Raw genomic sequence first — 22,892 nt, forward strand, 5'->3', positions numbered from 1 at the left:
ACGTGTCAGACATATCTTGCCATCCTGCCATGTGGATTTTTCAATGGAAACTCAAATAAACGGATAATATTTTTAATTGGAATCTCCAGCTAACTTTTTCTTATGAATGTGATTTGTCTGGATAACGCGGTAGAGGAAAGCTGAATTGGAGAGCTAATCTTTCTTCTGTTTACGAATTTGCCTGAATAACTACAGTTTAACTATACTAAATATTTTCCACACATAATAATATTATCATCATTAGACACGCAACATATATTGTCTGAAAAGTCGGTTGGAATTAATATTTTTTATATTACAGTCAGCAAAGTGGAGATGAAGGTAAACCCTAATGACAACACTGTTATTAGTGGGATTATTAACATGAATAAATCATTACAGGACTATAAGGCTATGTGCCCACGTTGCGGAACTGAAGCATATTTTTTACGCTTCTCCCTGGCGGGAAAATCGCATGCGGATTTTACATGCTGTTTTCCCGCCAGGTAGAAGCATTTGTGAGGCGTCTTTGCAGCGTCTTTGCATGCATTTCCGCACTTCTCCAAGTGATTTAAGCATCACTTGGAAAAGTGCTTGACAACTTGTTCACACTATATAAATCCATGCAACCGGCATGGATTTATATAGTGTGACCAAGTAATAGTTAAAAAAAAAGAATCAGAATGGTAAAAAATAAAAAAATAAAGTTTATACTCACCTTCCGATGCATTCTCTGCCCCGTCCGGAGTCTTGAGCTGCTCACGCTGTTGTGTGCAGGACCTGCGGTGACGTCATTGAGTCATGTGATGCGTCACATGACTCAATGACGTGGCAGGTCCTTCACACAACAGCGCAACGGAGGGAAAACATCAGAAGATAAGTATAAACTTTATTTTATTCTTTTTTTTACAGGTTCTTTGGTACCCAGGTCTGGATGAGAGTCTCCTCTCCTCCAGACTTGGGTACCATCCGCACATTGATTCCGCATGCGGTAACGCAAAATTAATGAACATGCTGCGGATTTTTGACCGCAGCATATACGCTGCGGAAAAATCCGCAGCATGGGCATTGACATTGCGGAATGCCATTGGGGACCATGGGGTGCGGATATACATGCGTTTTACAAGCGTTTACACTGCGGAAATTCCGCAGCATATATGCTTGTAATACGCAACGTGGGCATGCAGCCTAACTATGATATGCCGCCATTTCACGATTAGTTGGACCCCAAACAATTCTGTGGATGAAGGTAATGTAGCGGTACTGGATGAACTTTAGAACTTTTTTAATACTTTCTTGCCTAGCAGTACTACAGGCCAGTTGGGCTTGTAGGGAACACTAACCAGCTCCATTCACAGGAGTCTGACCCTTCAGATCAGTGATGGCTCGTTCCTGCATCCCTTTAAGACATGACTACGAATCAGTTCTCTATAAGAATGGCAGTGAGACTTAGGACAAGATGCATTAAAGATCTGTGGTCAATGCATAGGGTTAGTGAATGAGATGTTAATATGATCTTTATCACATCAATAAGAAATTCTGAATTCACTTTCTGAAGACAACTACTTACTTGAAAGAGCAGTCAATAGGTTTGAAAGGCAGACAGGCCAACGGTGTACCCCACTGGAACTTATATATGCAGTCTGGAGTCTCTTTTAGAAATACAGGCTAAAATTAAAAAAATAAAATAAAAGGTTATTTTCTATCTAAACTTCTCCCAGTCCCACCTCTTTAAAGAGCAGCTTAGTAGGTAATGTATACTCTCCATTTACACAGAAGTGAATAGGTGGCAACAATAATCCCCAGAGTGTGAGAAAATAACAGCATTCTCTAAAACCCTCAATCCAGCTGTTAGTGTGGCTGTAATTCACATGGACACAATCACCAGGTCAGGTAAATACGTTGGGTCGTTGGAAATGTCTGCCTTGTATACTATAATAAAGTATTTTCTGTATGTAGTGAAGGAACATTATGGAAGAGTTCGGCACCTCCTCTGTATTGGCTTGAGATCAGTGCAGGAAGACAGGGTAAGTGTATACAGCAAAGATCAAGCACCTATTCACTGCTACTTGAGGCATCCTATAAGGGCTTGGTCACACATTGCGATTTTGCAGCAATTTTCCTTGCAATTTTGCCACAGAAAAAAACCCAGCATTTCACAGCAACAGCAAAGTGAATTTCTGAAATCTTACGCACATTTGGATTATTTTTTCCTTGCAGATTTGAACCTTCCCATCGTTTTCTCAACTATTAAAATGAACGGGGAAATAAATAGGCAAGGAAAAACGCATAAAAATTGTGTGTATTTTATGTGTCTTTCCTGTCTGTTTTTTTAAGCAAAAACATCAGCTGCAAACACTAAATGTGTGCACATGGCCTTACAAAGGTTTTATCGGCATTAAAAACAAATGAGGCACTTGCTAAACTCTGGTTAATATGTTTATAAGAACAAATCACAATCTTTGTGTTTGCTGTTCTTCCACTAGATAAACTACACAAACCTTTCCTTCGGTCTTGTCACAATGAAAGATTAGAAGAGTTGAACGTTGATATTTATTGTGGCAGAGCTCTCCCCCGGTGTAATTTATCATAATAATGCCATCTTCATATACCAGCTTTTGATTAGTCAAGCCTAATAATAAAGATAAAAAGTATAACTTACAAGTTAATAACTTCAATAGGCATGAATAGAGAAAGTCACAAATTCCCTTCAATCTAAACTCCACCTTCATATAGGGGGTGACCCAGCCAAGTGGATCAAGGAGCCCCATTTCACTTAAAGTAACACTCCAGCTTTTTTTTTTTACCGCTGGAGTGAAGCTTCTAATCTAAGGTCCCAGACCCTACTGTTATACTCATCTGCCGCTGTCTTCACATGTCATCACCGCCGCTCAAGTTGGTGTCCGGCAGTTTGTGACCTGCCGGATCGTTCCAGTGTTTCATGGAGCGAGCCGGAGGTCACAACCAATACAAGTCTATGAGAGCCTTGTTCCGGACCGCACAAAGATGCATTGAGAGCTTGTGACGTAACTTCTGACTTCCAGCCAGTCAGAAGTTGTGGTCACAAGATGGCGCTGCGGTACCAGAGTGGGGGCGAAAAAAAGGTGAAGACGCCAGAGGGCGAGTATAAGACCGGGGGCAGGTGGCTTATGTTGGTACCACACCAGCGCTAGAAGAAAAAAAAGAAAGAAAACCGCTTGACTATTCCTTAAACATAGAATTACCTTTGTACACCTATCCATATCCGTATTTAAATAGGCTATTGAGGAATTTTTTCGAGGAATGCCAACAGAGGCAACTACCTGCCAGTTGTATCCGGCGCCGGAGCAGAGCGGTCACTGACTGCTCTTGCTGGCGATTCATCTGCTCGATGTCAACAGAGCAGCTCTTTTTCTTCCGGGCTGCTCTGTCAAAGGGGCATTACTGCTGGCGTCATGCAGATTGACTGCTGGCGTCATGCAGATTGACTGCTGGCTTCCCGTAGTTTGAAACACGGCTCCCTCCTGCCTATCAGTATGACGTTGGCCGTCACGCCCTGTCAATAGAGTGGAGTAGAAAAGAAGTTGTTGCCCTGTTGAGTTGATGGCGGTGGAAGTCGCTGAATCGCCGGCCTTTAGCAATGTGTGCTTAGTGCTTAGGCATATTGTGTTGGGGGGGGGGGGGGGTTTTGCGAGAGACAAAAAGAAAAAAGTCCTGGATAACCCATTTAAACAGGACCTACCATATGCCATGAATTTGTATTTTTTTTATCGGGTATAAATGTCACATGTACAAATAAAAAAACCATACCAGAATCAGAACAGTAGCATTTACACCATGCAAAAAAATGATATAATTTTTGCAAGTGACAGATCCTCTTATATCTTATAAATAAAAATGAACTACACTTGAAATTCCTTCATTTCAGCAGCAAGGGTACCTGATAAGGCCTAGACTATCAAATTGTCATGACCTGAAGACAGTCATAAAAAAGAATATAACATTTTGCTTTACAAAGAGATCTTTTTGTACTATTATTTTCAAGTATCTCATAATTGGGTATCTCTACTGGTTTCTGCTTCTGGTCTTTAGAAAGGCAAGCAAATTCTGCAATTATATGCCAGACCATTGCCAAAATAATGCACAGTCATCAACCAGTATGTAGGCAAGGAGTCCTAGATAGATCTTTCACGTAGAAGATCTTTAGGTCTCCTTCCAGCACTACATAAGCTGACTTCCATCTAATGTGTATGGCTACCTTTAATGGGCGAGTTCGCTCTAAGGCTCACTTGTAGTTTCAGGTGACTCGAGTGAGGAATAACGTTTTCATAGATACAAGGGATTCCTCTGTATCACATCTTCAGAAGTTGCATAGCGGACATTATATAGTAGTAACGAGCACTGCAGCTCTGAATCCAGCACTGGCCTGAGATAAACACTTACTAGAAAGCCACAACCAAGTCTATGCCTGACTCTCAATCTTCTGCTCCCCACTCCCCTCCATATATTTCAATAGGCAGCTGTAAAACGATTCCTCAATTAACTGGCAGTCCAATCTGACCCAGACGAACTATAGCAGTTGTTTACTGGGCATCATAGTAAGATGAAAGTACATGCCCACTGGGCTAAAAAAAATGAAACACCTGCCTGAATGCTAAAAAAAAACTAACACACTAGGTGCCAAGTAATTTTGGCACCCTTCATCTCCACAACGGAGTGGAGAACATAAAAACAGGAAAATACATTTTTATCTACATTCCTGCTACTATGGGCAAGAGTGCACAGTTTATACGGTCAAAAGTGGTCAAAGGTCCTCTTTAAGAAAATCACTTTTATGTGTGCAACAGTGCGGTTATGTTAAATGTGCCTTACTTTATAAAACATACCTGCTAAGATTGCTTTAGTACCCTTGACTTGACAAGAGGACACCGTTGTCCCATTTGGTGCCTTGGATGAACACACAGATCCAGCAATTCCTCCACAAACTTTGAGCTGGTATTTATATTCACTAACCACCACTTCTAGAACCTTTTCTCCGAGTGGCCGCAGGTCATACACATAGTCATATTTTGGGTCTCTAACCTGGCAGTTGTCACCTGTAGAAAACAGAAGAAGTGGACGTGGCAGCTCTTCTGACATGTGCATTTTACTAAATAATTGTTTCTTCATGAAATCAAACTCTGCATTGTGCAGTTATACCTCCAAGAAATGTGTTCATAAATTCACAAGTGGGTGTTATAACTTGGGGAATTTTCCTGCACAGTATAAATATAGACGTATAAAAGTTGGCCGAACCCAACAATATTGGCTGGCCATCTCATGTTTATGGGGGTTTCCCAATACATAGTCTGATGGGGAGTAGGCATACCAGAGCAAAAATGTCACAAAGACGGCGATCATCAACCAAGGCACGTGACGAGTGATGGCAGGTCTTCTTAAGAATGGGGAAGATTTGTGACATCTATATACACTATATGGTTATAAATCATATGTACATGTTATAAATATGGGTGTGAGCAGCCTGTATGTACAGGCTTAAGTATGGCTTGCTATGGGCGCTGCATCTATACTAACTAATTGGCAATAAGGGATAAATAAGGTTATTTCCATATTTAAATATAAATCTCTGTGCGAGACAGATATTAGATATGGTTGTCCGCGTAAAACGAACATTGTCCACTTACACACTAGATACTGAGCAAGGCCAAAAATAGTGGCCAGAAGATAGTTTTGAAACCTATGCATATAATTTAAGAAAAGAAGAACAAAATATAATAAACACACACGTACATACACACACACACACACATATACATATACATATATATATATTTATATATACACATACATACATACATACATACATACATACATACATGAACATCAGTAACAATCCCGCAAAAAATGGCAAGGGCATATAAGCCAAGGCAACGTGTTTCTGGCCTTTTGCTGTCTTTAATCCAAGCCATAGTATATATACATGCATATTATGAGTACGATTTGGAAAGGGAGAAAATGGCCATTGCTGAGAACTATAGCTCATCATTATCAAATTAGTGGACAACACTTTTAATAACATTTGCATCCTGGAGCTGCATTAAAGAAAAATGAAAGAAAAAAAAGTGGAGGAAAAGTTATTACTTATGCCAGAACCCCTTTAACACAAATGAACAACGTCCTACCTTTTGCTGTAACAACAGGACAAGCCTCAGAAGTTCTCCATAAGAAGATATATTCACAGCCATCTTGCTCTTGAAATAATGGAGACCCCTGTTAAAAAAAATAATAGTAAAACAAGTAGAACGTAACGAAATTACATAGACAACCGCTTCTTAAATGCTGTAGCGCACGGCGTAAAATAAAAGAAACTTTACACTGGGCTGCTGCGCTCACACTTCACTCAGAAGTAATGATGCGGCTGACACTAACATAGCTAACTGGCACCGGTGTCAGAGCAGAGTATGAGGTTTTTATTTCAGTAGAGCATTTAAGAAGAGTTTGTCAAAGTAGTGAACAACCCATTGAACATTAATAATTTCAAAGCAATGTCATGTGCCATATTTATTACACTTTATAATTATTACATAACTTTGCTGCGTAAGCAAAGAAGTTTGCATAAAAGGAATGTGTTTCAAAAAGCCCAAAGTGCGATCACTGCAGAGGCTAAAATTGCCATGTCTACCATGTGTAGAAGCACTCCAGCCAAATCTGATATACTGTGTTATGTGTAGTGAAGCAGGATACGTCAAAGGCATAAGGCACTAGGAAAACCATATTGATTTTGTGGGAGTGGTTTCAATTTAAGGTGGTCGCAGATATAATAAGAGCTATATAGCAAAAAAAATTACCAAAAATGATAATTAGGAACCATCGTTGAGTTTCCAGTTTTAAAACATTGAAGCTATTGCTTACAATCAAAATAAAATGAGCCACCAGGAAGGTAGAAGCATACAACATATTTAAGGAGCTGTCCACTACTAGGACAATCCCTTTTCAATTATGTTTGGCCCCGATCAAATAAAAAAAAAAAACACATTTACATCCCGTGCCGGCGTCGTTGCAGCAATCGTGTTCCCAGGGTTCTCGAGCGGTTGTTATGACACGTGAGCCTGGCGCCCAATCAGCGCTGTCCCCACCTTTGGACAAATCGAATATCAAGGCGAAGTGAGAGAAGCCACAGCCCTGACTTCCTGTTGATGGTCGACTGGGGGCCAAGTTCATGTATCATAATTACACGAGAGCTCTGGGAACACCGCTGGAGTAAAGCCAGCACGGGAGGCGAGTATAAGCTTTTTAATTTTATTGGGGCCAAACATGAGGTACGAGAAGAAGTTGTCCAAGTAGCGGACAGCCTTCTTTAAGTAAAGTAGCATTACCTATCTGCATATACCAACCTTCCTCCCTCTAGACCCAGGGCTAACGCTCAATGCTCTTTGGCAGTGTTTGATTACTGACTGCAGTAATATTATGTGTTGACACACATGACCTTGGCAATCAACCGATCCACAACTCAGCAAATTTGTCCAGCGTCGGCATCAGGAAAAGCTGATCGGCAAGGGGGCTGGGTGTTGCACCCCCATCGATGAGATATTGATAACCTATCCTGAGGATAGGCCATCAATATAAAAGTCCTGGAAAACTACTTTAAGTAATGTTTTTTTTCACCTTTTATTGCATCCCTTGCCCCCATAAGTACAAATAGTTTTCGGGGTTTTTTATGACATTTCTATAATTGCCAAGAAATAGGAAATTTAGATTTTGGCTGTTAAGTTTTCGTCAATTACGTGTGGAGTTTATTCACAAGGTAGACATAGAATATGCTCTGAGGAAACTGGATGATGCAAAGTTTTGTTCTCATGAAGGCGAGACCTCTTACATTCAGGTCTGTGCTTAAAGACATGCTGATGGACTGTCTCCAATAAGTGGAGAAGGATGATTGGGATCCTATCATGTCTGGCTAATTAAGATTGGGGAAGCAATGTACAGCTTATAATCTTAATAAGCTAGACGATTAGATTAGTTAAGCAAAGTCATGTTGACTTGTAAATACATGTGTTTTTCTGTAGCTGATTAAGAAGGACATACGATTATTTGTATAACCCTGATTGTTGTCTCCTCTTGGGTCTGTGAACAATGAATGTTTGCTAAATATGTTGATTAAGCTTTGTGTTAACACTGGCTTGTTGACTCAAGACAGGAGGACAAACTATGCAAATTCATCAAATGCTCAAACAATGAGATCTGAACGTTGCCCTTTCCCCCCAACCAGTGACTGATGACCTTACACAGATGTAAATATAAACAGGGATGTCTGTAGTGCAAAAGACAGGATCAAGGAGCATCAGAAAGACTCTACAAGGAGAATGAGAGACATCCTTCAAGACAATAGATGGATTGAATGGCGGCTCCATCCATAGAGACACAGATTTGGATTCTACATGATTCTAGTCTAAGGGTATTAGGCCCTGACTGGAAAGATACCGATCTGCTCAACTGACCATCAGAGAGACCATGGATACATTTGGGGAAACAAGGTTGGGACGATGAAGTCACCTGGCCCCATGGATATGTTGTTTGGGGTTGTCAGGAGGGACCGTCCAGTCGCCTGGAACCCATGGAGACATTCGGAGAAGCCAGATTGGGATCAGCCTGCATTCTGGCCTCATGAAAACTCTCGGAGAGGCCAGGGTGGGACCCTCGGGTCTCCTGGCCTTGTACCTCGATGGACTGCTAGCTTCCTAAGCTTGCCGCTACCTTCTCTGTGGGGGCCCGTCAGAAGCTGGGGGCCACTGGTTGAGGTAGTTAGCCCTGGAAGTCCCAAAGTCGCAGCTATTCTATCCCTGACGGGCGGAGAGGAAAGGTGAGACTGTGTAATGTTGTACCATCTTGGGTATATGGTGGGACTGTTCTATGTGTTTATTGTCCATTTTGTGGTGCAATAAAGTATTGCCACACTGTTTAACCCTCACCCTATGTTGTCTGATTAGTGTTAAGCCCATGGAAGACCCCGGATATTCACAATAAACTACTGTGGAAAATTTCTGAACTGCTTTAGTCGTTCTCCAGTCCACAATACCATTTTCACAAAACACGCATAGTTTAAATAAGAACGATACTGTCAACAAACTTTGTATAAAAGTCAATAGTATAAGCGATTTTAAGAAACTTTGCAAAATATATCTTATAGGAGAAATCAGAATTTTTTCTCCACTTATCAGCCAATTCTTCCCCTTTCACCTGAACTCCTCATTCACTCTGTTAAATCAGCTAAAATATGTCTTGCTTAATACAACAGAGACCGCCAGCACAGTGCGGTGTTAGGCTATGTTCACACATTGCGTTTTTGCTGGGGGTTTTTTAGGCAAATTAAAAGCTGCTTTTTACAGTACCAGCAAAAACAATGAGATTTCAGAAATCTCATGCACTTTAATTAAATTAGTGACGTGTTAAAGTATACAATTGTCTGAGGAATTCAATAGCCACCCAATGCGTTAAAGAATTCCTGACCAATGTGTGAAATTGAATACCTGACCAACTCCAGGGCTGACCAATGTGTGAAAGTAAACAGTGTCCGCCCTACAAAATGCTCTGCCAATGTCTTAGGTAAACTATGCCAGACCAATTCAACTTCCCCCGCTGTAGTTACGTTTGTAACTACGTATTTTTTCATGAACTTTCTTGTTCAGAATAGCCTCTATTTTTTCAGACATAAAAATTTTGTTCCACTATATAATTTGATCAATTTGCCATTTTTTCCAAAAATGTCTTATGATTTCACATATGTCTTGAATTGTTCATGCTTGTATGGTGGAAGCAAAAGCTAAACTTTGAGATTCTTATGAACGCAGCAAAAAACGCAGCAAAACATGCTTTTTGTCTGCCAAGAGATCAGGTTTTGGCTGCAAAAAAAAAGCAGCAAAAAAGCAAAATAGCCTTAAAAGGGGTATTCCCATCTCTAAGATCCTATCCCAATATGTAGTAGGTGTAATAATAATATTAGCAAATACCTCCAATTAGAAATAAAATCCCAAAATAGTCCAATAACATGACGTCAGACAACTTCCAAATAATTCTACCACAAAAAGATCTATAGCGGCATATGACCTCCAGATAAGAAGAGATTCTGACAATGTAAGGATAAAATACGGACAATTTTATTTCAAATAATAAATAAAAACAATATAATAAAACAGACAAGGAAATAAACCTCCAAACAAAGGGAGGATAGGAAACAGTACGGTCTAATAAATAATGAACGATGTAATTGTAAAAAGCAGCACACAGGAGTATTCACCTAAACGAGGTCAGATAATTAACCCAAATAATAGGGAGGCATATTGAACAGATTGAAATACTTCACCAAATCTTGCGCTAGTGCGACGGGGGGAGTATATCCAATGTTAATCAAAGTAAAAGGAAAAGGGGTTCTAAATGAAGTATTAGAGGTAATATGTTAGGTTCCTATAGGGGTAAAGAATGATATAATGAGGTATCCTCATTCCCTCTTCAAAATATAAGTGGATCCTGGAGCGCTGAGGACCTGCTGTGTCCTCCACACACCCGACGGACCCCGTCATGACATGCCCCTGGAAGAAGCGAGCAAGCGAAACGGCGTTCGTCAGGTGTGGGGAGGACACAGCAGGTCCTCAGCGCTCCAGGATCCACTTATAACGAGGTATCCTCATTCCCTCGCTGCAGAAACGCTTAAAAAACGCATTGTAGAAGGCCAGCCATGTTCCCCAATGATAATCCGCATGTGCTATGCACATGCTGCGGAAATTTCCGCTGCGGGTTATCATTGCGGAAAAAAAATGCAGCACTAACAATTATTTTGCGGAAGCGCTGCGTTTTCGCCGCCACTGGATCTGTACATGCGGAATCCAAGCATTTCAACGTGCGGATGGTACCCGGGTGTGGAGGACAGGAGACTCTCCTCCAGACCCGGGTACCATAGAACCTGTAAAAAAAAAAAGAATAAAATAAAAGATAAATATTATACTTACCTTCATATAGCCCCCGGTCTCCTTGTCTTCGCTTGCCGGCAGATCGCGGTGGACTGAAGGACCTGCGCTGACGTCATAGTCATGTGACAGCAGGTCCTTCAGTGTAGTGTACCGCAAGCTGTTGGCAAGGGAGGACGGAGCGAAACAAGACTGCGGGGGCCATCAGAAGTTAAGTATAGATTTATTTTTTTATTTTTTGACATTCTTTGGGGTCACACTATATAAATCCATGCAGTTTGCATGAATTTATATAGTGTGACCAAGTTATCAAGCACTTTCCAAGTGATGCTAAAATCGCTTGGAAAGCGCTTGTCAACCCACATGCGGAAATGCAAGTGAAGAACGCTTCACATCAGCATGTCCCTGGCAGGAAAAACGCATGTACAATCCGCATGTACAATCCGCATGCGTTTTTTCTGCCAGGGAGATGCAGAAATGCTCAGGAAAAAATCCGGAGCATTTCTGCATCGTGGGCACATAGCCTAATTGCTGCAAAAGGAGGTTCTACAAAACACTGATTTTAGGGGTGATTAGTTATGCATACTAAAGCTTTCAGCTATTTTGTACTTTTTGTTCTTTGCTTTACAATAAAAAGAAAACCAAATGTTCACAGTTGTAGGCATGTTGTTTACATAAACTGATGCAAACCCTACAAAAAAAAAGGTGAAATTCCATTTTATTATGAAGCAAAACACGAAAAATGCTAAGCCACTTTTGCAAGCCAATCTAGAGGCCAGAGACAGTATTATCCCTAATGTATAGTTCAAACAGATGACAGCTTAATCTGAAAAGTTGAATGCATAATTCTCTTTTAAAAACCTGGCAACCTCCGTCGTAACCTTTCTGGTGTAGTTCCAAAGAGTCCAAGTTAACTCTTCAGATATGTAAAATATTGTCCGCCTTCTCAGACTACTGTTATTATTTTGGTTAAGAATTATTATAACTTTCAGTACTAGTCAAAACCACCACACACCACATACCCCATTCTTTAATTCCTGAAATACTTATACTCATCAAGTATTATATTGTACTAGATGGTGGCCCGATTCTAACGCATCGGGTATTCTAGAATATGTATGCGGCAGACCGGACACAATCAGCAGAGCGGTGTTTAAATTTGGCGCCAAAATCGCTGATTGGTCACGGCCAGCGGTCGCGACTAATCAGCAGAGCGGGGTTTAAATTTTGCGCCAATAATGCTGATTGGTCACGTTCGCTGGCCGCGACCAATCAGCAGAGCGGGGTTTAAATTTTGCGCCAATAATGCGGATTGGTCACAGCCAGCGAACGCGACCAATCAGCAGAGCGGGGTTTAAATTTTGCGCCAATAATGCTGATTGGTCACGTTCGCCTTCCGCAACCAATCAGCAGAGCGGGGTTTAAATTTTGCGCCAATAATGCTGATTGGTTGAGGCCGGCGGTCGCGATCAATCAGCAAAGCGGTGTTTAAATTTGGCGACCAATAATGGTGATTGGTCACGGCCGCGACCATTCAGCAGAGCGGTGTTTAAATTTGGCGGCAATAATGTTGATTAGTCGCGGCCGACAATTTGGCGCCAACAATGCTGATTGGTCACGTTCGCCGGCCGCGACCAATCAGCAGAGCGGTGTTTAAATTTGGCGCCAAAATCGCTGATTGGTCGTGGTTGCCGACCGTGACCAATCAGCAGAGCGGGGTTTAAATTTGGCGCCAAGCTCGCCGATTGGTCGCGTCTGGCGTCCGCGACCAATCAGCACAGCAGTGTTTAAATGTGGCGGCAAGATCGGTGATTGGTCGCGGCCGCTATTTAAATGTGGCGCCCAAATCGGTGATTGGTCGCGGGCAGCGGCCGCGACCAATCAGCAGAGCGGTGTTTAACTTTAGCGCCAAGATCACCGATTGGTCGCGTGCGGAGAGCGCGACCAATCAGCGAATCGTATTGGTGAGGACCGGGGAGCGGAATCGTGTTAGTGAGGACCGGGGAGCGCCGCTGCCTGTGCGGCTACTTCCGCTGCGAGAAGCCGGGAGATGAGCGACTGCTCGCAGCAGAAGTATCCCGACCCTTGACACCCTAGCCGCTGATGTCCCCACAGTATCCGCATGTTGTTACAAAGGTCCGGACATTTGTCTTAAAAATCGCTGATTGGTCGCAGGCAGCGCCAGCGACCAATCACCGATTTGGGCGCCAAATTTAAATATCGGCCGCGACCAATCACCGATTTTGGCGCCACATTTAAATAGCGTCCGCGACCAATCAGTACAGCGGTGTTTAAATGTGGAGCCAAGATCGGTGATTGGTCGCGGCCGCTATTTAAATGTGCCGCACAAATCGGTGATTGGTCGCGGTCTTGGCCCGCGACCAATCACTGATCTTGCCGCCAAAGTTAAACAGTACTGTGCTGAATAGCTGCGGACGCTGCCCGCGACCAATCACCGATTTGGGCACCAAATTTAAATATCGGCCGCGACCAATCACCGATCTTGGCTCCACATTTAAACACCGCTGTGCTGATTGGTCGCGGCCGATATTTAAATTTGGCGCCAAAATCGGTGATAGGTCGCGGGCAGCGCCAGCGACCAATCAGCTATTTTTAACACAAATGTCCGGACCTTTGTAACACCATGCGGGTACTGTGGGGACATCAGCGGCTAGGGTGTGAAGGGAGGACCGGGGAGCGGCGCTGCGGGTCGGGATGCTTCTGCTGCAAGCACCCGCTCCTGTCCCTGGTTCTCGCAGCAGAAGTATCCGCACAAATCGGTGATTGGTCACTGATCTTGCCGCCAAAGTTAAACACTACTGTGTTGATTGGTCGCGGACGCTGCCGGCGACCAATCACCGATTTGGGCGCCAAATTTAAATATCGGCCGTGACCAATCACCGATCTTGGCTCCACATTTAAACACCGCTGTGCTGATTGGTCGCGGCCGATATTTAAATTTGGCGCCCAAATCGGTGATTGGTCGCGGGCAGCGTCCGCGACCAATCAGCACAGCGGTGTTTAACTTTTGCAGTAAGATCAGTGATTGGTCGGGTCCCTGTGCGGGTACTTCCGCTGCGAGAACCCGGGACATGAGCGGGCGCTCGCAGCAGAAGTATCCCGACCCGCAGCGCCGCTCCCCGGTCCTCCCTTCTGCATGGAGGTCAGCGACGCCGGCGGTCCTTCCGCTGCTACCGGCCGGGAGATGAGCGCCTCGCGCCGCTCATCTCCCGGCTGCATCTCCGTCCCGCAGATGGGTCCGGCGGTCGAGGTCCTTCTGCTGGTACCGGCCGGGAGATGAGCGCCTCGCGCCGGTCATCTCCCGGCTGCATCGCCGCTGAGCTCCGCCCCGCAGATGAGCCGCTAATGGCCGCCATCTTTTTTCAGAAATCCCGCGGCGCTGATTGGCCGCTGCCGGACCAATGAGCGACGCAGGATTTCCTGGACAGACAGAGACAGACAGACAGACAGACAGGATAAGACGATTATATATATAGATAAGCAGCAGTAGCGTAACTACAGGGGTGGGGGGCACTGAGGGGGCGGTCACCCTGGTGCCCACAGTCACAAGGGGCCCACCCAGAGCAATCACCACCCTAAACTGTATTGGCATGTTGTGCTGCACACATCGATACAGTTAAACACTGTAGTAGAGCAGGGAAACATTGTCTCCCAGCTATATCGCTCCCCCTTCTGTAGACCACAGGTCGCCTAAGATCTGAGGCCTACAGAAAGGCAGAGAGATGGACTGGAAGAGGCAATGTCATTATGTTGGGGCGGCATGTACCAACGCAATGACATCCCCCCCAAAATTTCGACAGCCTTGGGGCTTCCATAGAGTTTAATTCGGCACTGGTGACCTTCTCCTGAAGTGCTCCTGGGCAGTTCTTCTTCAACCAGACTACCCATCTGGACCAGGGGCAGAGTGGGTAGTCATTGGGAGCATATTCCCTTTACCATTCCTCCACTACTGGGGCCAAACTGTGGCATAGGCTGCTGAAAAAGCCTTTTGGGACTGAATAACAGCCTGGGGAATACAGCAGCTGCTGGAGCAAGGAAAACTCCCTGAAACCGACAAATAGTTGACACCTAACAGCCTTCCACCTTCATGGCAGTCTGGCTGGCTCCACTAACAACAAGCAAGCAATAGCAAAGTGTGTACACCTCATCAACTTTTAAAGGCCAATACCCAAATTCTGTCTTTAACCTGAAGTCATGCCTTGTAGGAAGTAAGGAAAGCTGACCCCTGCCATCACCCCATTAAGCCACAGTACTACACTGCTGTGAGCCCATTGAAACATCGGACTTAGTTACTTCTTTGCCGGTACCTGACTATATCCCATTGAACCCAAAGAGCTGCAGCACCAATGGAACAAGAATAAGACTGAAAAGTTACCAATTCTATTTTTTTAAAGATATGTTTCATATATTACTGTGCTCTGTACCAATCATACTGCACTTTGTAGTCTATCCCATTTATGTGTGTGGGATCGTGATCTTGTGGTCATGATAATGAACATTTAAACCAACACTCCAACATCCTTTCATCCTACCCTGTTGCACACCCAATACTAAGAGATGATGGGCAAAAATAGAGAAGCACAGTCTCAGATTTACCAGACACTTTGCTTAACCCCTAATGTACAAAACGCACATGTACGTCCTAATGTGGAATACCCCTGCGCAATAGGATGTACGTCCCAGGGATAGTGCAGGCTCAGGATTTGTGTCTATGCCATCCAATTGGGAGAAGACCAACATACAGCCGAGTTGCTGCATGTACCAGGACTGGAACTGGCTCCGATCCCAGCACTTTAACCTCTCAGATGCCACTGTTATACATGATTATGGGGTGCTGTGGCAACCAGATGTCTACTAATGGCCTCTGGGTCACTGCCACCATATTTTCTCTCTATATGGATGCCCTATGCCCATATATCATGGTTGATGGTACCTTTCTGACCGGTTTTACATCAGAAATGGAACAAGTCAGGGTGCCGTCTATTCCACTTATTTATCTATTTAACTCATGGATACTCGGATTAACTAAAAAGGGAAACATGGGAGATACTCCTCACATCACAGGAAGCTTTGCAGACTACTTGGTCATTCGTATGATTAACCTCAATTCCAGCAATCCCTTCTGTTCACCATATTTGTAAGTTATTTTCAACTCAATATTTTTGTTATACCATTGAGATTAGAAAACAAACCAACCTCTCCTTTCATTTGGCCACAAAGCATAAATACAAATATCAGCTAAGCCAGGGAAGTTTTTTTGGCCCCATCAATCTCTTCTTTATAAAACTTGGGGTAACAGGACAAAATATGCTGAACCTTAAAGGGAACCTGGTAGTTAATACATGTTGCCCGATCAAGTCATCACCATTCCACTCCTTAATATTCCACCTTCACTGTCACTTGTTACCTTCCCTTGTGCTGCCCCACCATTGCTTCAATTTTGGAGTTTAATCATTTTTTCAACATCCAACTTTTTAGTATATCTTTTGCCCATAAACAGAATGGCCCCTATTACACACACAGGCTGTTGGACACGTATATACACTATACATTACAGCCTGACCTGGGTGCTCTTCCCCATAACCATTACAGGTACTGAGCTTGGCGCATGTGCACACTCATTACTGGAGCAGGGTGATCCGTGAGATCAGGGATACCCTGTGATATCTGGTCCTCATGGTCCGATATGGCCAGAGTGCGTGACTGCAATGAGCAGTCTAAAAGAAACAGCTGGCCTCTGTTACAGTGATTAGGAAGAAACTTGTACAGCATTAGGCCATGTTCACACAGTGTTTTTACTGCATTTTTTCTGCAGTCAAAACCTGCTCTCTTGGCAGTAAAAACGCTGCTTTCAAAATGCACATTTTGCTGCGTTTTTGTCGCGTTTTTTGGGTGTAGATTAAATTTGATCTTTGGCTGCAGTACATGCTTAATAAAGTTAATTTAATTCACCAAAAACAGTTGAAAAAAAAGCAGCGAAAACATTTGTTCATAGCCTTTACTGGCACAGTTAAAAGCATCTTTTCATTTGCATAAAAAAAACTGAAAAAAACGCTGCAAAAACAATGCATATGAACATAAGCTTAAAGTGAACCTGTAACCAGGATTTAACTACCCCATCTAGGGGCAGGAAAAGAGGAGCAGAGACAGATTCCAGCTAGTCCTTCAGTGATAAAAATCACTGTTTCATCAGCAGGAGATTATCAAAAGGACAGCAAGCAGCCCAAGGAGTGATACATTGCTGCAATCAGGGTCTCTGTCTCCACATTGCCACCTAATCTGAGAGCAGGATAAACACTTGGTGACCGATTCCTTTTAAGCACTTTGCAATCGCAATTGGTATAACTCATCTGTGTTTGGTACACTGATTGGGGAAATTGATAAGTTTTGCCCCTCACCCTTAGTACGTATACACCTCTCCATCTCCCTTAAATATGAATCTGGTTAAAGTTTGATGGCAAAATTGCGCGTCAGGGTTGGAGCTGGTGGTCCGGTGTTGTGGGTACATTATGACACAATCTGATTGGCAGTGTATATCCGTTTGCCTTAACAAGTTTTGCGCATATGATATTTTTCGAATAATGTCATTTCCGGCTGTGCGGTCCACTGTAACACACACGCCGGCTGTGCATGTGCGCACTCGCAGGACGCCTCCCTTGTCACCATGCAGTTATGGGTAATTACTACTCTATTCCTTAATATACACCTATTGTGCATAATGCATCAGCACTCTACCCTTGAGGAAGCTACATGTCAGTAGTGTAGCACGTGGGGTCTCCCTTTATTCCCCCCTATGGTGGATCGCACAGTTATTGGTCTGTATTAATGTTTTTCCATCTTCATTGATTGGGATATTTCTGGCATGTCTTACATAGCATCTCAGTAGTTTTCATAGAGCATTATAATGAATTGTAATTACCACCTATTAGACTATTTGAGTTATTTATATATTAAACTACTGCTTGATCATGCTTATATTAGATTTTTTCATCATGTCCACATTGATAATGTTAATTTATTAATATTTGATGCATGAATTTTGCTATTGATTTTGTTAGGCATACACCTATATTATAAATATTTTGTTGTGTCATTGGCAATCCCCCCTTTTTATCTACTGGCGAATCTAGGCTTCCTGCTGCTGGCTTTATAGATCTATTGCAGCCACTATGCTGGGTTCTCTATGGGGTTATCTTCAACACCATCTTTTTGAACTGTTTTTTAGGTGTGTTTTGTGTTTTTTGATAGTGTTGTGGCGGCAATGATGGAACGGCACGGGAGGGGAGTGTAGGTGTTTTTTACTTTAACAGGGCCAAACATGAGGGATGAGAAAGGGTTGTCCAAGGAGCGCATTGATCTCCCATTATCCAGGGCAAAAAAAAGAGAGATAATCACAAATTACTGTACAAATGAAAAAAAGATACTTACTACATTGTGATCACACTGGAAGATAATCTTTGTAGAGTAATGCTTATTATCAGAACATTTGTCCCCACTCAAATAAACTATGGTGAGGGATCCATCATCGGACGCCTGGGGACTCATCTGGATGTAGCCAAGATTTAGGTTTTTATTGTCCGACGTCTTCATGCAGGATCCTACTGCTCCCCCTACAAATACACATACAATGATAAAGAGTTCTATTATAAGCCACATTCATCATTTGTTATTTTTTTTAAAGTCATTTTTCTGTTTTTCTCTTGTTCTTTGACTTCTTTGCGCCAAAGAAAAAAAAAAGTAAAAAAAATAAATGAACAAGTAAATTAAAAAAAGCAAATAAAACAAAACAAAAAACTAGACCAAAAAAGGTACAAAAGCAATAATGAATAAAAGTATAACTGCAATAGTAACTGCCATCTCCTCTCTCAGTAATGGGAAAGTCTGTCTTCATTGAAAACAGATTGTATCTCAGAATTGAGAACTTTGATAATGACTGATCAATTTGGCAGAGAGAGAGGTAGATTTCTCTGATAAGATATATTACAAAGTTTCTTACTTTCATGTGTGTTATAGATTTATGAAATACAAAATAAAAACTACGGTTACACTTTAAATGTGGTGCATTCATCAAGACTGGTGTTTTGTATGCCAGTCTTGATGAACTGTGTGCTGCAGTGAGAGCCTCTTTATGAATTTAGCGCATATTTCAACGGGCGTGCAGTCCCGCTGGAGAGGTAACTCCAGTCGGGGACTGGAATACAATTCTAGTGTAACTTACACCACTTTGGTGGCGTAAATTATCATGAATTTATTGCCACCCTTCGTAACGTGCCCCAGTTCTGTTGACTTTTCTAAAAGTTGACAGAATTTGCCGTGAGTGGCATAAAAGCGGCAAAAGTCACAACATTTTTGTGCAACTCGTGCCCTATATGTCAAAGGGATTATCTCATCTTCAACCTATAACATATTTAATCAATTTCCTGGAGGTTTCGGGAGCTGGCAGCCAAGCTAATGCTTTCCAAACACTTCTACTGCAGTGGACACTTGGAATATTCAGATGAATGGCCACCTTGTAACTCTTGGACAGCGCAAGTCAGAATGAGAACTACTGCTTATAGGGGGCACTCAGCTCTGGTTTATAGTGGGGTTCTTCTTTATAAGCGTAGTAGGACTATTGGAACTTGTTAGGATGCGGCTATAAGAGAGATTACACATAAGCATTTAAAAATGCTAATGAATTTAGCCAAATTTTAATGGTTCTGGCCAAACTTCCAACCCATTTCCCTAAGAAACACAATACTACTCTCTCAAATTCTAAGTACTCTACAGGGTTAAGGCAAAGAGCAAACTTAGTAAACTTGCCTGAGCATCCACGAATGTATGGCAGAGGCTTGCAGACGTTGAGATAAAATGTTCTTTTACTTGCTTGGTCAGATGTATCAATTGCAGTCCATGGTTCAACATCCCGACTAAGGTCACTTAGATCATATTCATTACCATTAGAATCTAAATTTATTTAAAAAAAAGAGAGAAAATGAGAAAATAAAAAAACAATTTGACTGTCTGTAATCTCTGAATGGAGTCCCCAAACCCTGTTAACTCTATTTTACTCATTTTATTCTTAACTCCCCTTCAGCCCACTGGAGCCTTCCTTATTATTTGTTATAGTTTACATCCTGAATTTCCTGCCAGCTCCCCCTCTGCGCCTACAGTCTACATTTCCAAAGAGGCAAAGCAGAAGACACTGTGGCTTCCCACTCAACCTACAAAGCACCATCATTGAGAGCAATATTCAGTCTCAAGATGGATAAATCTGTGTACACACAGTTTCTCCTTTCTAACCTTCCTCCCACTACACCTAGTATATGCTACTCTCCTGCAGTCAGTAATGATACATGTGCAGACACTGGCACCACACAGTCCTTGTGCACTGCAGGTGAGTAATGAATCATAAAGTATATTCACCATAATACAATCTAGAACTGTGGAATACCCAGCACCGTTACCTTTGACCAGAGTTCCTAATTGACACAATTACTTGTTCTGTGTGGAGCCTGCAATGTCTATGTGCTCATCCGGCTCGCCATCCCTGTACACATCCCCAGTCACTGTAAACTTGTGAAGGATCACAGGCCACACACCACATGACCTGAACATTCAGAGCACGTGCCAGACCTGCTGAATAAACCGTTCAAAGCACAGACAGAATCTCTAAACTGTGCTTTGAAAGGACATGAGCAGGAAGTAAGGCACCGGATATCACATGCCCACATATGACAACTGCAAGCTAATTATGAAGCTTCTTAGTTTCTGCTAGTCTTTAGAACACTTTAATAATCTGTGTGATAGATCTGCTTTAAAGGGGTTTTCCTGTCTCCAGATTTCACAATACAAACAGCATATTTTATTTAAAAAAAAAAAACTAAGACCTGGTGGACATACTCTGAAAATCAATGTTAGTATGGCTGTATAATCCTTTATGAACATTTTTGTACTTAATATTAAAATAAGCATTTTAATATTAGCTGGACTACTAACATGCTCATTTTAATTTTAGGATTATACAGCCATTCTAACATTGATGTCCAATGTAAGTACACCAGCCTTATCAGGTACAAGATGTCTATTTAATAATATATGCTGCTTGCATTGTTAAATCTGGTGACAGATCTGCTATTACACTAAATTAAATAAAAACCTAAAAAGGAGGTCTGTCTTCTAACCTGTAACTTGGCAGTCAACTGGGGCAGGGGAACAAGCCATGGCTGTTTCAAAATCAAAAAAAGAGTGGTACAGATGTGTTTCAGAATTAATCTCTTCTCTGTTAAATAAAAGACGACCTGGATATAGATCATCATTGCACACAAAATTTATTGTAAATCTGTCTCCTGTAATAGAGAAAGAGAAAGGTTTGTTAGAGAACAGTGATGTGGAATGGATTTGCCCAGGAGGCAGTGGCTCGTTTTTCCAGCAATGACTATTCATTTCAAAGTATTCACACAAGTCTGTCGTCTGTATGCCCTACTGGGGAAAATGAATGAAGTTGCTCTAAAAAGGAATTCAGCATGCCATAGGGGTGTCGATGTCCCAGAGAATAATAGAACAGGTCTATTATAAGAATTCCCAGTGATGAATTGTTCAACCATTTCTGAAGATTATATGTGGCGCTATACGACCCAACGTCAATCTCCGGCCATTAGTAATTTTCCATCAACATAGAAGTTTGCTTATTTTTTTCCTTTGCAGAACAATTAATATTTTGAACGATGTGACAAAATCTGTTATATATAGTATATGTATCATGCACTAGTGAACAAAACCACATGATGGCTTGAATTTTCACGGATGCGTTGCGTTTGTCAATAGCATCATTTTAGGGTGCAAATAACTTATTAATGAACACATATTAACTCTTTATGGGAAGGTACCATACTGCAATGATAAAGTGTTAAGTTTACTCTGTGGGTCAACAGGATTATGGCAATAATGAATTATGGGTTTTTTTACTTTATTACTTTTATACAATTAAAACACAAAAATATTGTTTTTCAGAGAGCCACAAGTTTTACAATTTCCCATTAGCATTGAATTGTGTGTTTTTTTCCAAGTTTCAGCTAGCAGTACAACTGCCAAGTCAGCTATAGCCTGCAGGTCGATACTATTACAGCGATACTCAATTTATACTATTTTAATGTTTTTCCACATGAAAAACAACTAAAAAAAAATATTTTTGGGGGGGTGGGGCGGGGTTGACATATTGTAAGAGCCCATTATTAGTGCCTCTGGATAAAATAGCAACTAATCGGCACCACTGACTGCGACAATGAAGTTCTGGAATCGGACTTGGCTCTGTTACCAGAACACTCAGCTGGAGCGGACCTGGGTATGACGGCTCCTGCTGCAGATGGCACAGGCACCACTGCCTGCACCATCCCCGAGACGTAATGCACGCCCGATGGCAGGAAATCACTAGAAATCTGGAAGTACACCCATTTATGGGACGTGGTTAATGATCTCTTATGAAGCACTGACTATAGTCCAGTAGACCCCTGGCTGTTATAACAGCAGCCGTCACCCACCATGTGTGGAGTGGGCTCAGCTCTTAAACCTGCTCCATACAGCAGCACCCAACATCTGAAGTACATGTATATCACATATCAAGGGGTTGAGACACTGAGCTGTGAGCCTTTGATGGCATGCCAGTCTATCACTACAAAGCTTGTCCTATAGTCTTATACCAATGGCAGACCCATGGACTTTGATAGGCCCCATCATCACAGTTGGTATGATCCAGGGAGCCCCCTACATCTGTGAAGCTCTTTAGATGTTTTGGTCATTAAGGACTATAGAATCTAAGGGGTTAATTGGTTTGGATCAAAGTTTTTCCATTCCAGAACCCCTGTCATGTTTCTGATCTGACTGTACTTCATGGAATATCTGGGTAATGCAATCTCTGGTGTTCATGACACAATACACAATATAAACTATGAAAGAATCCTGTATTGTACCTTA

General features: G+C 42.3%; 1 protein-coding gene across 1 annotated transcript in view; it reads right to left on the minus strand.

Annotated features, from left to right (window-relative positions):
• IGF2R (insulin like growth factor 2 receptor) overlaps positions 1 to 22,892 on the minus strand; it is a 209,529-nt gene that overhangs the window by 60,344 nt on the left and 126,293 nt on the right. Inside the window, exons 23-29 of the mRNA XM_073672755.1 lie at positions 21,104 to 21,268; positions 19,743 to 19,886; positions 18,369 to 18,550; positions 6,141 to 6,228; positions 4,845 to 5,054; positions 2,481 to 2,611; positions 1,550 to 1,647 (exon numbers count right to left, since the gene is read on the minus strand). Coding sequence (XP_073528856.1) covers positions 1,550 to 1,647; positions 2,481 to 2,611; positions 4,845 to 5,054; positions 6,141 to 6,228; positions 18,369 to 18,550; positions 19,743 to 19,886; positions 21,104 to 21,268 — 1,018 coding nt within the window. The remainder of the gene's footprint in view (positions 1 to 1,549; positions 1,648 to 2,480; positions 2,612 to 4,844; positions 5,055 to 6,140; positions 6,229 to 18,368; positions 18,551 to 19,742; positions 19,887 to 21,103; positions 21,269 to 22,892) is intronic.

Source organism: Phyllobates terribilis, unplaced genomic scaffold, assembly GCF_046119375.1.
Source record: "Phyllobates terribilis strain yellow unplaced genomic scaffold, ASM4611937v1 Scaffold_3__8_contigs__length_932513732, whole genome shotgun sequence".
Classification (NCBI taxonomy): Eukaryota; Metazoa; Chordata; class Amphibia; order Anura; family Dendrobatidae; genus Phyllobates; species Phyllobates terribilis.